We start from the raw sequence: 17,912 nt of genomic DNA, 5'->3' as shown, positions 1-17,912 counted from the left end.
GGAGGTAGTTTACTGGTATGCAATGATAAACTACCAAAGTGTGCAGGTTATTTGTTTCAGGCTGACCATGTTCAATGTTATCCCAATCTTCTCCTCTAGTCTAAATTCATAAGGCTTTACTAAAGTGGGGTGCATTCCTCTTTGTAGACTGAAGAGACATCTAGTTTCACAGATTTTACAAAAACATTTACAGGATCAGTAGATTTAGACTTTGGAAATTGCTTAGTAAATATGACTGCTAGAAAAATGTGTGAAGACTCTTGAGACCACCTCCTGAAGACATGCTTGGCTGGGTCAGAGGCTGGGGGGGGGCGGGGGCAGAGGGAACAACTCTGTCTGATTCATCCCTTATCTGATCCTCAAACTGCACAACAATTCACAGCAGAAGAAGAGGAGGTGCCCTTTTAAACATCCTGAAATGCATTACAATATGCTTCATGCTGCTCTGGAAGAGGCTTGTAACCATTTAGACCATGCGAACTAGGTAGCTACACTTCCTAAGAGTTTCTTATATCTCACTGACTTTACATTCATTTTAAGTTGTGCAGGGCAGTGAAATTGGTTTTAAAAACATTAGCACTTGGCTTGACTGATTGGCTGGCTTTTGCTTTAAGTGATTTCCAATGGACTATTAGAAAACTACCATTATACCTAGAAACCATAGAATAAGTGTATCTGACAAGAATCTATAAGGCTCCCACTCAGGTCTCAAGGCAAGGACAAGTTTATGAGAATATATGTTTTAGGTGTGGCCATTCACCATCTTGACAAACAAGGGCTGACAAACCCTTTTGTACAAGAGACAGTCAGGCACATAAGGTAACTGATCCCCACTGCCTCACACAAAACAAAAGCTCCTGACCCTAGCTGCCTTCTTCCACTACAGCTCAACTTGTGCTTCCCATTCATGTCTAGTTATTCTATGGTACTCTCAAAGCAGCGTGACCTAGCAGACAGGACCTGGGCTCTAATCCCAAATCTGACACCTGTTTGCCGTCTGACCCCGGCAAGAGACTTCTTTGTGCCTTAAATACCTCAACTGTAAAATGGGGATTAAGACCGTGGACACTATATGGAACAGGGATTGTGTCCGACCCAATCATCTTGTATCTACCCCAGTCCTTAGTACAGTGCCCTGTATGCAGTAAGCACTTGAATACCATTAAAAAAAAAAAGTTTCACATTGTAAGGACACAAACACCACCAAATGTCTGATAACCTAATTGCTCCCTGAACTTGGTTTCCCCACTTCTGATCAAAACAGGGAAGGAACTGTGGTGGCATGAGCAAAGGCTTTCTGAAAACCTAGCAATTCCTACCATATTGGCTCAAACCAACTCAATATCCACATACTTCACTACACGTTATTTAAACACTTAAATATTGCATGCGCTCTTCTTTCAACTAAATAATGACAAATCTTGCCTGAGTAAAATTCAATCATGGCCACTGAGGCCTACATAGAACTCTCAACTGGGTTCTGGGTGAAATTCTCTTATTAGTCCTGTAAAGTCACTGTGAGCAGGGTACGTGTCTATCAACTCTGTGTTCAGCACACAATAAGCATTCAATAAATACCATTGACCAATACACAGTAGCTGATTTTGATCTTCATTTATGGTTGAATAAGAATGCAACTGCAATTTTCATCTTCCAAGAGGGGAAAAAAACAACAACGAACAACTCACTTCTCTGGAGCCTAATAATTGCTTCCCCCACACTAAGTTTCCTGAAGACAAGCCTGAAGGTCATACTTTTCAAGCTTCCCTAGTTTCCAAAGCAATTTCTGCATATAGTAAGAGCCCAAATTCTTTGATTATGATGAAGTAAAACAAAAACCTTTGATTCTACTTATGGATTTTCTTTTAATTTCTACAACATTCCCAACCTCATCCTAAAAAGGAAAAAGAGCATTTAGCCGGTGTATATGTGTCTTTTATTAACTCACTTTTCTTCCTCGTGTTGTTCTTGCTTAGAAGCCCACCCTGAGCCATCCTTAGGCACGATGTTCACATTTGGATCATTGCCTTTGTTCTCTGCCTTCAGACTAGGGAGATTAGCAGGTGGGGGCATACGCCGCGAAACAGCAACTTTTCCAAGACTCTGTAATCCATGGCGAGCAGCAACTACAAGAAACAAGCAAACCACATTAGCATGCACTTGTTTTTATTGTAAAGTCTTCCTCATTCTTAAAAAATCCAAGGGGAAATGAGTGAATGCAGGCAGTTTGCAGATGTGTCATACACCGCCAGAATGCACATCATTTGGCACCTGTATTGTTCACATAGCATAAAACGCCTTTTAAACAATTTGAAATGCTCTAATGTGCTACTTAAAACAATGCAATATTTGTAATTACTTGAAACACCACCTGTTGGCATTCAGCACTGCTGATTCCAAACCCCCTCTCCTCATCACTCAAAAGGAAAGCCTCTCAGAGGGCTGTTGGCAAGTTTAAGAAAAACTTGGTAAATTTCATTTTAAGAAGAGTACTGTTAAGGATCACCATACTCTTATAAATCTAATGACTGGTGGTGACAGCAATGGCCAGTGAGAGCTAGTGGAAGAACCAGGATGACCGTTGATCAGAAATCCTGATTCATGTACAAATTAACCAATAAATTTCTTATGGAATTTCATGGAGTGGCTCCTCTCCTAGAATACATGAAGGCAATTTATATAGATCTTCCCACTTTAGCTCTCTGGCATGTACAAATGTACAAGGTAAATATAAGTTTTGTTCATTTTTAACATTGCTATTAGAATATTTTTATGGTAGAGCTAAACACAAGTGATAGGCATCTCAAGCCCAATATTTTCATCACAGATTTGATTTTAACCCCATTAAAAAAAGGTATGCATCCCTCATTTTACTCACCTGTGGTTTTCTGAGTTTCTAGTGACTTTCCTTTGTACGTATTAAATAGACTGAGTGTTGCATACTTTGTTTTCCCATCCTTTGCTTTTGTGCTCTGGCCTGACTTCTCCGACATTGCGGGGGAAACTCATCGAGTCCAGAACCTCCTGCCTCACCCCTCAAAACCTCTCTTCAAGAAAAAAGAAAAATAAATTAGTTCAAATTGCTAGAACAGCATTCAATTTCACTTTTTTGCCAGATGTTAAAAAACGCCAATTTGATTAAGAAATATTCTGCTGCATTAGAAGCTTTAATTCATACTCAGACATTCTAAGAATATTAACACGGAATTAATTAACCTTTTCAACTGAAGTCAGAAAAACGGCCAACCTCATCAAGGTATCAACTTGGACCTCTCCCAAGGTATTTTTGAACATGACAACTTTGAACCCCCAAACCTATTTTTTATTTACCCACTTCCCTATGTTCATTTTTGTTTCCCTGCCCCCTTATTTCTCCTGCCATCTCTTCCATGCACTTAACTTCATCTCCACAAAAAGCAGAAATTTGTGCCCGTGTTACTACTGCAAGTCTTGCTGTTCTCCTATGGGCCTTATTAGCAATTTTAAACATAAATGGAAAGAAAAACCAAGTGTCGAAGTGCTGCATCTTAGACTGTTTTAAGAAAGGAGATCGTTCTGCCTGGAACTACTATAGCATCTCCTTGCTTCCCGCCTTTATATTGCTGCAAGAATCTTCCTGAACTGACTGATTCATCCCTCTCTAAGTTTATGGAGTGCCTTTCTGAAATCTCAATCTGGTTTTAGTATACTTCAGGGCACAAATGATCTAGACTTTCCTTGCCAATGACAAGAAAAACGTCAAACTAAATACAGTTTTGTTTGAGGGGTATCCCCCGGACCCACCAAAGCCTTCTTCCAATTGTGTCCTGGAATGCCACCACACTGTAAGCTCATCCCCTAGACTGTAAATTCATTGTGGGCAGGGAATGTGTCTATTATTATACTGCACTTTCCGAAGCACTTAGTACAGTGCTCTGCACAGAAACAGTAAGCATTCAACAAATATGACAGTGACTCCAGTGAATAAATGGTAACTTGAAAGGGGATGCAGACATAAAGAGAACTGTGAGCCCGCTGTTAGGTAGGGACTGTCTCTACGTTGCCGACCTGTACTTCCCAAGCGCTTAGTACAGTTCTCTGCACCCAGTAAGCGCTCAATAAATACGATTGAATGAACAAGCACTTGAAAGACATAATGCACAGTATCAAGAATGTTCTATAACAACTAACTACTGGGAAACTTCCCCAGCAGACAGATCAGCCTGGCATTAGGTAGTCAGGAGAAAGCCTGCACTTGAGGGCAGGCACCAGCAACACAGAGTGAGGAACCACCTTCCTGAACATGAAAATCTGTCTCTACCTCTAGCTGGAAAGGCTGGAGATGCTTCAAAACCAGTCTGATCTGGTTACTCTCTTATTTTGATCCAGTCTAGACAGAGATCTTGCCCTGTTTTAAATTTTCCAGCTCCAGAGTTTACTCTGCACCCCCACCCAGGGATTATAACTGCAGCAGACGAGAAACAAACACGACAAAGTTTCCTTAACAGACAGATCTGAGAGAACAAGCCCCAGCTTCATAAAAGAACTAACAGTCTTCTCTCTGACAGGAACCAATGTTAAACCTGGAGTTTAGGAAGGAGTAACTTCTCTTCTGCTTTAAAAATCACCTGAAGTAACTTCTCTTCTGCTTTAAAAATCACCTGAAGTTATTCAGGTAAGAACTGAAGCCACAGTTTCTCCCTAAATGACTTTGTGGTGCACTACCAACTGCTGCTACCTTTGCTGTTGGGAGGCCTTTGCCCAAGGTGAGCTCTCATGCATCGATGTATATCAGACATCACAACCTGACATACAGCACCTGCTCTAAAGAGAGTTTGGGTTCCCCTCAGAGTCCTTTCCCCTTCCCATCATTCTGAAGCCTCAACAGGAAACAAGTCTCTATGAGAACAATGCCTCTTCTTTCCCAGAAATAGCCTTAAAAGCATTCGTACCCAGTTATGGAGTGACAGAAGAATTTAGGATGCAGCACTTCTGAATTTATTTACACCCTTGGTACTAATATCTATCTGCTCAATGCATCCATTTTGACCACTCTAATGGTCTTTTTTAAATGTTTATCTCCTCTGTTAAGAGTGTAAGTTCCTTGTAGGCAGGGTACATACTATTTTGTTACTCTGCACTTCCCAAGTGACTAGAGCGGGGCACTAGTCACATAACAAATGCATTATAAAAAAATTATGCAATCAGAACGCTCTTAAAGAAACCTCAACAGGGACCCTAAAACTAAATGATTAATATAAAGGACTGAATGTGCAACATAAATTCTATTATATTTTAATTGTTCTAGTCCCCTTCAAAAAAACCCCAAAAAAGTGTGTGGTGGGGGGTATTTTTTTTCCACCCAAGAGGAGAAAGTTCTGTTCAGGCCAGGATGTGATTCTGGTCTGGGTTCAACTTGATTTGGCTCAAGTTCCACTTCCTAAAATGCATGTGCATTTCCCCTGCAGACAGCTGAGAATTTGAGCTACAGGAGCACTCCCCCTCACCCCCCAAGGCACTGCAGGTCACACCACTTCTAGCCAGTCAGGTCTCTGCCAATGCTCCAAAGCTCCCTGGACCCAGCATCTCCAGCAACTCCCACTCCCTTTTGCCTTGCCATGCCTTGCTCCCTCTGCTCTTCCCCTCTCCCAGCCCCAAAGCACTGATGTACATATCTGTAATTTTATTTATTTGTATTGACGTCTGTCTCCCCCACTCTAGTCTACGAGCTTGTTGTGGGCAGAGAATGTCACTGTTTATTGTTTTGTACTTTCCCAGGCACTTAGTACAGTGCTCTGCACATGGTAAGTGCTCAATAAATGAGATTCAGGGAACGACTGACTAAAACAAGGGAGTGAGTAAGTACATTTCAAAAGGCAATATTTTATTGAAATGACCGAAGAAATGTCAATTTCCAAGTCAACTGCAGCAACGCAACTCACTTGAGTGGAGTTTTGTTGTGTTTTACACATGGTACTTTGTTAAATGCTTTCTATGTGCCAGTCACACTGTACTAAGCACTGGGGTAGATACAAGCTAATCAGGTGGGACACAGTCCACGTCCCACATTGGGCTCACAGTCTAAATTACCCATATACACTAACCACAACTAATCCTGCAAGTTCTGAAGGTGGTTTTTGTGTAACTATTTAAGGAAAAACAGTGAAAAGAGCCAAATAAATTTACCTATAAATCTCTCTAAATAAGGAGCCATTAAAGGAAGTTCTCATACCCATTAGAAATGAAATCACATGGTACGGAGAGGAGAGCAAAAATAACATTTTTCTCCATTTCACCCCTCCAATTTAGGCTACCCAGAAAAAGTGAGTGGGGAAACAAGGCAGATCAAGAGAACAGAGGGCAGAGCTGATAGCAATTAAGAGAAAGTCGGGTAATGGAGCAGTGCCCTCTCTCCAGAACATCCTAAGAAATCCTCTAACTCACAGTTTGAGAAGTATTGCTTTGGTCTCAAATGGGATCCATTCCCTTTTATGTTGTGATGAGCTTGTAAATATACGAAGACTGTAGCTTTCATCTACTATGCAGGCATATCGCACAATACAACTGAGTTATGGTCCTCCAAAATGTTTGATCTTGGGGTACACTTTCCCCACAGACTCACCTGCAACCAGTTAAGGTTCCTCTCCAGAACCAACCCGATATAATGTCCGGGCCCTCCCTCCCCTAATCCCTATCTACTCTCCTGCAACATGAACTCACCCCACTTTCTTCACAGCAAGAGCTGTTGTGGGTGCGGTTACAGCACATCACCCTTCCCCATTCCCAGCTCACAGCCCTAGCCCAAACCAGCTGTCAATAACAAGACAGGAATGGAAAAGGAATGGAAAAGGAAAGGGGCAGGATGCCACTCAAAGGGACAAGTGGAAGGCAGCCAACTGACTTATCTGCAGTGATTGGTTGTAACATCAGGGGGCTGGGGTAAGGCAGAAAACAGTGTGGGTTTTAATTTCTGGATTGCAGATATTGTGGTGTGGCTCTAACCAGGGGTGCCCAAACTTTATAGTTGACACCGCGGGGTTAGGCTTGGCTGCTTCTCCCAGACTACTGGAATTCTTGGGTGTAACAAACAAAAATGAGGGGCATCAAGGTGCCTACACAGAGAATACAGCTGAAAATGCACTTACTTTAACTTAAGCATTTGAAAGGACCACTGAAAAACTCTATTCACTCTCACCCAATACCATAATGACATAATGAGCTACAGCTCAACCCGTTGGCCGACCCTAAGTTTTGTATGCCTAATGAGATGCTCAAGATGACCTTACCCAGAAGACGGAGGTCTTGACTGATGCATGAGAAGTGGCACAGCGTACTTTCTAGATGTACCATTTCAGCTGTACAGTGTAATGGCCTTGCCTCGAAGAGAGTGGCTCTCTTTACCGACTACAACACACTTCAATCATATTTGTAGAGCGCTGCGCTAAGCGCTTGGGAGAGTAAAATATAATAAAGTTGGTAGACATGCTCCCTGCCCACAATGAGCTTACAGTCTACACAGGGAGACTTTGGGTGTAACCAAGCAACCAAGGACAGGAATTCCTCAGCTCTTGATGAGCCTCCAAAACGCTTTGGGAGGTTCAAACACATCAGACTACCCATCTCTGTTGGTGACAGAGCCTTAAAGAGAAGTTTCTTTAAAGCTCTTGGAATGTATTGCTCCGTGCAGGGACTTGGCTTGCAGGATTGTGCCAACCCTCCCCTGAGGCAGTTTAAATCTTGCACTGGTGGTATTCACGGTGGCCTCTTGGTCCCCAAGCATCTTCAGAGAAATTCTACTTCTTATAGACGGTTTCTGTGCTTGCCCTTTTTCGTTAATCACTCACTCACATGGAAGAAACATTTCTGCCACCCTTCAGTACTCAACTAAAAATCCCATTTCCTCCATAAAGCCTACCTTGATCAACAAGAACCATTTAACTCCTCTCAACTGGCTCAGCCAATCCTATTTCTCCTCCAACCTTTCTAGGTAAAATCTGAAACCATTCATCTTTTCTCCCTACCACTTTTCCTCCCAATCTACCCAAGAGCAGACGCTCTCTAATTTTGCAGGCATTCTGGTACCATATGGGATGCAAAAAATTGTATCAGTCACAGGAGAGAGGTGAGGTCAATCAGTATTGAGTGCCTGGATGTAGATCACTGTATTGTGTCGTAGTGCACAGCAGATGCAGAAGACACAATCCCTGCACTCATGAAGATTTATGATATTGCAGAGGTGACTGGCATACACACATTAAAGTTCTCGATAGTTCTAATTTCCCAGCCTGAGTATTTTGGATCTGTTTCAAAGAGCATAGTATTATACGAGTATTATACGGTGCAGGTTTTTCTTTCCTTGAAAAAGTGAATTTTATGGTCCAATAAATATGATCTGGACAGCTAGTGGGGACAGACAGATGGGATTAGGGGAAGGAGCAAAGAATCAGTAATAAGAGAATGAAATAACGAGGAAAACAGACAGGCAACTAATAAAAAAATATGATTAGACCATTTCAAGTTTAGTGCGAGCTAAAGATGCACGTTTACAGTTCTCCAGGTCATAATGCACTTTGAAGTAGCAATGTTAGAGAAAACTGTTTTTAGTCTTTCTTTTGGTTCCACGTTTGTGCAGATATTAGTTGAAAGGTTATTTGCTTTCATTTGCACTAGGTTACCAACAACTATGGGAACATGTCCCTTTTGTATTATGCCACAGTAATTAGTACATTATCTGAAACTCTTCAGTGAAATAATCCCCTGCAGGATAGAGGGACAGGGAGGGGGGAAAAAAAAACCCAAAACATCCACCAAGCCTTCTGCAACCTCCTCTATAACCCTTGGGGTGTACATGTATTGGAAAGAAAAAGCTTTCAATACCTAGAAAATGCTGAAAAAGCATGTCAATTTGCCTATGTTGTGCCACCATAAAAAGGAAATGGATTTGTGCAGTTAATGTATTTACTAGCTCAGATTCCAATTGTTAATCTAAATACCAAATATATTCCAGTGGTTTGCACCATGTTGGAGCTCAGCACAAAGAACCAGAACACTGGCTATTAATTTTCCCCCTATCAAAGAGGCAGCCCCCCAAAAAAGGATCACAGAAGCCATCCATCACTAAGACAGCTCATTTCCTATTTTGGAAAATAAAAATGGCTAAAAATGGTGATTCATCTTATCTGTCTTCTCCTTTGTTCTAGAAGCGTTAAAATCTACATCTGATCCCACCAATTTTTAAAATTCAGATCTCAATGTTAATTTCTGATAATTAAATTTACTTGCCTAGTTTAGTGAAGCTAAACCAAATTCCTCAATGAACCTTCCACATCGTATCTGGAATAGCTCTAAATGACTGAATGAATATCTTTTAAAAATGAATCATACTTTCCATGTTTTAGGGCTACAACCATCTTGGAGGAATTGCTAAAACATTAAATATTAAAACCACACTGAAATCAAATCATTTTCCGAAGGGCAGAAAAATAACTGCTTTGTAACTTCCTCTTTTTTGGTGGTGGTGGGGGAAGCGTTTCTCAAATCATTATTCCATTTTCTTAAGACGCCTCCATAACATTTTTTAAACATCCTCCAAATAATTTTCTTTCCTGATAAACCAAAAGTAGGGACCTCCAATGAGACCAAGGCTACTGGGAAATGGATTCTGATATCTACTATTAAGAAACCATCACTGTTCCTAAATGACAATTTTTGATTCGTACAACCTAAAGCCATTTCTCCCAACTGTGACTAATTGAAAGTTTACATTTGGGACCAGTGAGCTGATGACATGCGTGCTTTTGGAAAACTGAGGATTTCTACAATAAAAAGGAGCTTACTGGTATGCAGAAGACACACCTGTGACAACCTGGAAGGGAAAAAAATCTCAGTTTTTGACTGGTATGAGGACCTAGGTGCTACTACAGTTCCTGTCCTTGCAAAATTTACAATTTAGAAGTGCATCCAAGGACCTAGTCCCTAACCATTTCTAATTCAGTAAACAGAGACTGAAGGAAGCTAGGCTAGTTGCGACTACCACACCAAAGAGCAATTCAAAAGCTACTCCGCTCACAAGAATGGGAACCACAGTACAAAGAGCACAAGTCTGGGAATCAGGAGACTATTCCCAGCTCTGCCAATTACCTGCTGTGCGATATTAAGTAAAATTACTCAGTGGCTCAGTTTCCTTACCAGCAAAATGGGGATGAGTGTGCTAGTCTTCCTCCCTCTCAGACTGTGCGCCCTGAACAGGAAAAGGGCTGTGGTCTGATTATTCTGTATCTACAGTGCGCAGCATATAATAAATGCTTAGTAAATACCAATTACCACCACTCCAAAAGTAAAAGCATTAATTTCCCTGAATGGTGGTTGACAGGGTACCCTTTGGCTTAGGAAGCAGACACAAGAGTAAGGCTAAGTATCACAAGGAACAGCTTCTCCGAAACAGAAAATCCCTGGTGTTTTAGGGTTCTTTCATACCAATTCTATGAGTTATGGAAGCCCTTGAATATATCATAAAACATGTCAGCACTACCTTTTGGGGTTTATTTTCTAAAATGGCATCGCCACACATTATACATGCAAATCTCTCTCTGTCTCTCTCACACACACACTTTTTAGTGCACTGGAGATGGCTATGGGCAATATTTTTGTGGCTACACCTGTTTAGAATTAGGCTAATAAATGGTTTTGAGTTGAAGGTACCCAGGCAAGCAACTCAGCATAGCATATAAAAAATACGATTTGGTATGAGTAATTTTGTTGGTAACCCCACCAAAATTAATGGACCACCATGAGACTGTCACTGGTTGATGATTTCTTTTCATTATGTTTTTTAAAAAAATTATCTCCTCTTTAAAGGCGGAGATGGATTATTCAACAAGATCGTGGGGGGGAAGCCGACCTGAATGAAATTTTCCCATAGATCATTTCCCTTCTTTCAGTTAGGAATAGATACCAAAGGTTAGCTCTGAATGCATAATCAACTTAGCCCATATAGCCAAAAAAATAAAAACGGTATCAACTCTTCCAAAGCAGTCGGCAGAGTAGGCAAATTGTATGAGCAATCTTAATGGATTTTATGGAGTCCTAAAATTCAAATTATTATGCCCGTTAATCTATTTAAATAAATGAAAATCCCAATGAAACATACTGTCCTCTCAGATTTAAAAACGAGGAACAATGAGTTGAGGGCCAAATTTATGTAAAGCAGTGTTATAGTAAACAAGGAAAATCGTTCCTTCCTGCCCCCCAAAAGTTTATATTCTCAAGAGGGAGACCAGCAAAGATAAAATATGAACGGAGAAATAAATTCTTAGCGGGACACTATTTGCCATTCGTGTTGACAAATAAGCATGCAAAATAAAAACTGCCAATAGAGGAACTATAGTGCTTAAATTATGAAAGAACGTTTACAAGCACATGAAGAATTAGCTATTGAAATCTATTCCTAGAGACATTATAAACTAGCTGTCTCCTTTATCTAAATTTTGTGTGCCACTAAAGGCACATCACATCTAAGAATGCTGCCATATGCTCAACTCAAACCACAAACATAAACGGCACTGCAGAACAAGCACCATAGTAATCCTTTTTTGACAAAGTGTGATATAAATAATTCTGTTACAGCACTAATCAGAAAGGTGGATAGAAATAGGCTGTTTTTGGAAACTAACACTTTCAAATTAGACTCCCGAGAAGCAGAAGGAAGCTTGAAGCCATAACAAATTCTCGAAAATGTTATGTGCTAAAAATTATTCTTGCAGAAAATTCCCATTTCTGTAGCTGCCATTTAGCGGCCCAACAGAATCCAACCATAACTAGTAAATTTATTCCATGATCATTATGAGAAATTTACATCTTTTGAAAATGATCAAGGCATCACAATCAGCTTGTCGAAATAGTGGAAAGAGCAGAGTGGAAATAGTGGAAAGGCCTGTGAGTCATAGGACCTGGGAGAACACTGCTCTGCCATCTGTCTCCTGTGTGGTCTTGGGCAAGTTGCTTCACTCAGTTATACACTCTGTAAAATGGGGATTTTCAAAACCTATTCTCTCTCTGCAGACTGTGAGCCCCGTGCTGGACAGGGGCTGAGCCAGACCTGATTATCTTTCCTCTACCCCAGTACTTAGTACAGTGCTTGTCAAAAAATGCTTGATTAATTCATTCAATCGTATTTATTGAGCGCTTACTGTGCGCAAAGCACTGTACTAAGCGCTTGGGAAGTACAAGTTGACAACATATCCTCTCTTCCTCCCTTCAAGGCCCTACTGAGAGCTCACCTCCTCCAGGAGGCCTTCCCAGACTGAGCCCCTTCTTTCCTCTCCCCCTCGCCCTCCTCTCCATCCCCCCATCTTACCTCCTTCCCTTCCCCACAGCACCTGTATATATGTATATATGTTTGTACATATTTATTACTCTATTTATTTTACTTGTACATATCTATTCTATTTTATTTTGTTAGTATGTTTGGTTTTGTTCTCTGTCTCCCCCTTTTAGACTGTGAGCCCACTGTTGGGTAGGGACTGTATATGTTGCCAATTTGTACTTCCCAAGCGCTTAGTACAGTGCTCTCCACATAGTAAGCGCTCAATAAATACGATTGATGATGATGATGGTCCCTACCCAACAGCGGGCTCACCGTCTAGAAGGGGGAGACAGACAACAAAACATATTAACAAAATAAAATAAATAGAATAAATATGCACAAGTAAAATAGAGTAATAAATACGTACAAACATATATGCATATACACAGGTGCTGTGGGGAGGGGAAGGAGGTAAGGCGGGGGGGATAGGGAGGGGGAGAGGAAGGAGGGGGCTCAGTCTGGGAAGGCCTCCTGGAGGAGGTGAGCTCTCAGTAGGGCTTTGAAGGGAGGAAGAGAGCTAGCTTGGCGGATGTGCGGAGGGAGGGCATTCCGGGCCAGGGAGAGGACAAGGGCCGGGGGTCGATGTGCAGGCGAGAACGAGGCACAGTGAGGAGGTTAGCGGCAGAGGAGCGGAGGGTGCGGGCTGGGCTGGAGAAGGAAAGAAGGGAGGTGAGGTAGGAGGGGGCAAGGTGATGGACAGCCTTGAAGTCACAATTACTATTAAAATACACCTTCTGAGACTTAGCATCTGTACGTAAAGCAATTTTACCCGCTAATCTCATACTCAGCTTTAACACTTTCTCAGAGCAATAGCTCCTAACATCTTGAAAACTGCAACCTATATTTTCAAGGAGAATAATTCTCAGTGCTACAGTGTATAAGTGGTTTATAGCCAGGGGAGAAAAAATAAAGTTCCCCCAAATTAATTCTACCTAGCCAAAATAAATTTCTACCTGCTCAACTAATTTAATTAATTTCCACACAAGAACATCTCACTCTTCTTTGCAAGTAGGTTCATTCCCCAAACTCTGCCCACAGCAACAGCTCTTATATCACTGACTGTGCCCAGGCCATTTTTCTTTACATTCATTCATTCAATCGTACTTATTGAGCGCTTACTGTGTGCAGAGCACTGTACTAAGCGCTTGGGAAGTCTTATACCTCCTTCCATATATTTTCTTCCCAAGAACTCTAAGTGCTTCCACATTTGCCCTCAATATTCCAGTGAGGTAAAATGGGACAGATATTAGTCCCCATTTTACAGCCAAGATTAAAAAAAAAAAAGAGGCACAGAGACAGGTCTACTACTTCAGTAAAGGATTTTTGTTGAACATTTCTGGAAAAAAAAAAAAGAGAAACATTCACTAAAGAGCAAGCCTTGCCTTTTTAATTCTGTCCAAAGATGAATTAACTGAACCAAAAAACACCAGTAGCACTATTCAGGAATTGAAAGGGTAATGATTCAAAATCAACATACTATGTGCCAGACTCCTAAACAGCATCTTTAATATAGACCCAGAAGAACTTTCATCACGCTATCCAATTCACGACATGACAAGCATTCCTTCACTGAAAATATAAGAGTTAGTCACAGAGGATTCAGAAACAAGCTTTAGATTCAGTTCCAAGAACCCAGCACAGTATTGGTCTTCATCACCAAGTATCAACAAAAGCATTAAACGTGATTACCTAAATACAAGCATATATTCAAATCAAGGAAACACTGATTTTCCCAGTGGAGTAGGGAGAAGGAATGGGGATCATGCAGAATTCATCGAGGCCAGAAGATGTCACCAAAGGGGAAAAGCATCAAGGATGAGGGGAAAAAAGTAGTAACAAGTCGAGACTAGACCGAATATTTTAGGGGAATGGAAGCCGCAGGACTTTGGGACTACTGTAATGGCAAAATGAAAATTGGGGGGAAAAAAACTGGTCAAATATTTTACAGGCTGCAAGTACAACCCACCCACTCCAAAAAACAGGGATTTACAGAGCTCCAATAGTTGTCTCTGAAAGATTAAGGGAAGACCTATTTTATTCCATTTGGAAAAGATGAGCTCCAAAGCCGACACTTAGGCTTGTCACTGCTCCGTGAGAAAAGAAGTTGGCAAAGCTTATTCCCCAGGTTTCTTGGTCTTCGTAGCCCAACTTGTTATAACAATAACAACAGTGATGGCATCTATCAAGGGCTTACTATGTGCAAAGCACTGTTTTAAGCGCTGGGGAGGTTACAAGGTGATCAGGTTGTCCCACAGGGGGCTCACAGTCTTCATCCTCATTTTCCAGATGAGGGAACTGAGGCCCAGAAAAGTTCAGTGACTTGCCCATGGGATTTGAACCCATGGCCTTTGACTCCAAAGCTCTTTCCAATGAGCCATGTCACTTCTCTTATAAGCCCACGCAGAACAAAATCTCTACTGGAATTTAGCCACACCCCACGAACAATTCAGGATGCTTTAGATACGGGGCAGGTATTTATCAGGTATAACTTCCACATTACGAGGCAGGGGGAAGGATCCAGTGCACCCTTCTTTCGTCATTCGTGGGGCTGAAAACGCCGTAGCTCAGTTTCCCCCTAGGTTATTTTCTATATTCCTCTATGGCAAAAAGGGTAACGTGGGCTCAGGTGAGGCCCGACTACTGCAGTGCATCAGCAGATTGAGCCCCCTTTTTCCTCTCCATCCCCACTGCCCTACCTCCTTCCCTCCAGCACTTGTATATATTTGAAAAGATTTATCACTCTATTTTACTTGTGCATATTTTATATTCTATTTAATGATGTGCACATAGCTTTAATTCTATTTGTTCTGACGATTTTGACACCTGTCTACACGTTTTACTGTGTTGCCTGTCTCCCCCTTCTAGACCGTGAGCCCGTTGTTGGGTACGGAAAGTCTCTACATGTTGCCGACTTGTACTTCGATCATGGGTTCAAATCCCGGCTCCACCACTTGTCAGCTGTGTTACTTTGGGCAGGTCACTTCACTTCTCTGGGCCTCAGTTACCTCATCTGGAAAATGGGGATGAAGACTGTGAGCCCCCCGTGGGACAATCTGATCATCTCATAACCTCCCCAGCGCTTAGAACAGTGCTTTGCATATAGTAAGCGCTTAATAAATGCCATCATCATTATTATTAAGTCACTTCTCTGGGCCTCAGTTACCTCGCCTGTAAAACGGGGATGAAGACTGTGAGCCCCATGTGGGACAACCTGATGATCTCGTAACCTCCCCAGAGCTTAGAACAGTGCTTTGCACATAAGCACTTAACAAATGCCATCATTATTATTATTAAGTCACTTCTCTGGGCCTCAGTTACCTCGTCTGTAAAATGGGGATGAACACTGTGAGCCCCATGTAGGACAACCTGATCATCTCGTAACCTCCCTAATGCTTAGAACAGTGCTTTACACATAATAAACTCTTAATAGATGCCATCATTATTATTATTAAGTCAAATCTCTGGGCCTCAGTTACCTCGCCTGTAAAATGGGGATGAACACTGTGAGCCCCATGTGGGACAACCTGATCATCTCGTAACCTCCCCAGCGCTTAGAACAGTGCTTTGCACATGGTAAGCGCTTAATAAATGCCATCATTATTATTATTATTATTAAGTCACTTCAGCATGGCTCAATGGAAACAGCACGTGCTTTAGAATCGGAGGTCACAGGTTCAAATCCCAGCTCTGCCGCTTGTCAGCTGTGAGACTTTGAGCAAGTCACTTAACTTCTCTGTGCCTCAGTTCCCTCATCTGTAAAATGGGGATTAAGACTGTGAGCCCCCCGTGGGACAACCTGATCACCTTGTAAGCTCCCCAGGGCTTAGAACAGTGTTTTGCACATAGTAAGCGCTTAATAAATGCCATTATTATTCTCTGGGCCTCAGTTACATCATCTGTAAAGTGGGGATGAAGACTATGGGCCCCTTGTGGGACAAACTTGTAAGCTCCTCAGCGCTTAGAACAGTGCTTTGCACACAGTAAGCGCTTTATAAATGCCATCATTATTATTATTAAGCCACTTCTCTGGGCCTCAGTTACCTCATCTGTAAAATGGGGATGAAGGCTGTGAGCCCCATGTGGGACAACCTTGTAACCTCCCCAGCGCTTAGAACAGCGCTTTGCACATAGTAAGCGCTTAATAAATGCCATCATTATTATTACTTCCCAAGCGCTTAGTCCAGTGCTTTGCACACAGTATCGCTCAATCAATACAACTGACAATGAATGAATGAGCCCCACACCTAAACATGGCTCACTGGCTACCGCTGCATCTTTCATTCATTCATTCATTCATTCAATCGTATTTATTGAGGGCTTACTGTGTGCACAGCACTGTACTAAGCGCTTGGAAAGTACAATTCGGCAACAAATAGAGACAATCCCTACCCAACAAGGGGCTCACAGTCTGGGGTGGGGTGGGGGGAGATAGACAACAAAACAAATCAAGTAGACAGGCATCAACAGCATCAACGTAAGTATGTACACATATGTGCTGTGGGGATGGGAGGGAGGAACGTGAAAAACCCTCTGGCTTTAGGAAAGCTTATAAGAACGGATGGGTTTGGGTTTTTAATCCTGAGAAATGGCCTAGATAACCTGGGAACAGAAAGCAGCGTGGTTTAAAGGATGGAGCACGAGCCTGAAGGTCAGAAGGACCTGGGTTCTAATCCCTGCCACATCTCTACTGTGTGACCTTGGGCAAGTCACTTCACTTCCCAAGGCTTCAGTCACCCCATCTGTAAAATCCGGATTAAGACTGTGAGCCCCATGAGGGACATTTAATGTATTTCTACCTGATTAGATTAGCATCTCCGACCTGGGGAGCCAAGAGGAGTATTCACAGCCGCTGCCAGGCCGCCCCCAACCCTCCCCCGACGGAAAAAGGGGGGCGGCTGGGCCGGAAAGCCGCCATCTACGGAAAATTTGCGCTTCATTCATTCATTCATTCAATCGTATTTATTGAGCGCTTACTGTGTGCAGAGCACCGTACTAAGACTGTGAGCCCACTGCTGGGTAGGGACCGTCTCTAAATGCTGCCAACTTGTACTTCCCAAGTGCTTAGTACAGTGCTCTGCACACAGTAAGCGCTCAATAAATACAACTGATTGGGAAGTACAAGTGTGACACTGGGCAAGTCACTTCTCTGGGCCTCAGTTCTCTCGTCTTTAAAATGGGGATTAAAGCTGTGGGCCCCCACCGTGGGACAACCTGATCACCTTGTAACGTCCCCAGCGCTTAGAGCAGTGCTTTGTGTATAGTAAGCGCTTAATAAATGCCATTATTAATGGTATTATTGCTATTACAAGTTGGCTTCCATTTGCGAGCGGGCCTCGCGGGGGGCCATGGCGCTGCAACGTGCTGGGCGGCGGCCTCCATGCCCCCGCCTCCATTCATTCAGGCGGGCCTATCTACTGAGCGCTGACGGGGTGTCCAGCATGCTCAGGAAGTAGGGAGAGGCCTGCGACGTAGTCCTCCTCAGGGGAGGGGAGCCCCTCACCCCCACCGTAAGTGGCCTCAGGCCGGGAAACCAGGAGGAGATTCATTCCAACGTATTTATTGAGCGCTT

General features: G+C 42.4%; 1 protein-coding gene across 8 annotated transcripts in view; it reads right to left on the bottom strand.

The window, feature by feature from the left end:
* PRRC2C (proline rich coiled-coil 2C) overlaps positions 1 to 17,912 on the bottom strand; it is a 66,190-nt gene that overhangs the window by 39,391 nt on the left and 8,887 nt on the right. For all 8 annotated transcript variants that reach the window (XM_038758079.1, XM_038758085.1, XM_038758081.1 and 5 more), the window contains exons 2-3: positions 2,879 to 3,047; positions 1,949 to 2,126 (exon numbers count right to left, since the gene is read on the bottom strand). In XM_038758079.1, coding sequence (XP_038614007.1) covers positions 1,949 to 2,126; positions 2,879 to 2,993 — 293 coding nt within the window. In that variant the 5' untranslated portion in view covers positions 2,994 to 3,047. The remainder of the gene's footprint in view (positions 1 to 1,948; positions 2,127 to 2,878; positions 3,048 to 17,912) is intronic.

The sequence above is a fragment of the Tachyglossus aculeatus genome, chromosome 16 (genome assembly GCF_015852505.1).
Source record: "Tachyglossus aculeatus isolate mTacAcu1 chromosome 16, mTacAcu1.pri, whole genome shotgun sequence".
Taxonomy (NCBI): Eukaryota; Metazoa; Chordata; class Mammalia; order Monotremata; family Tachyglossidae; genus Tachyglossus; species Tachyglossus aculeatus.
This window is presented reverse-complemented; position numbering and strand designations above follow the sequence as displayed.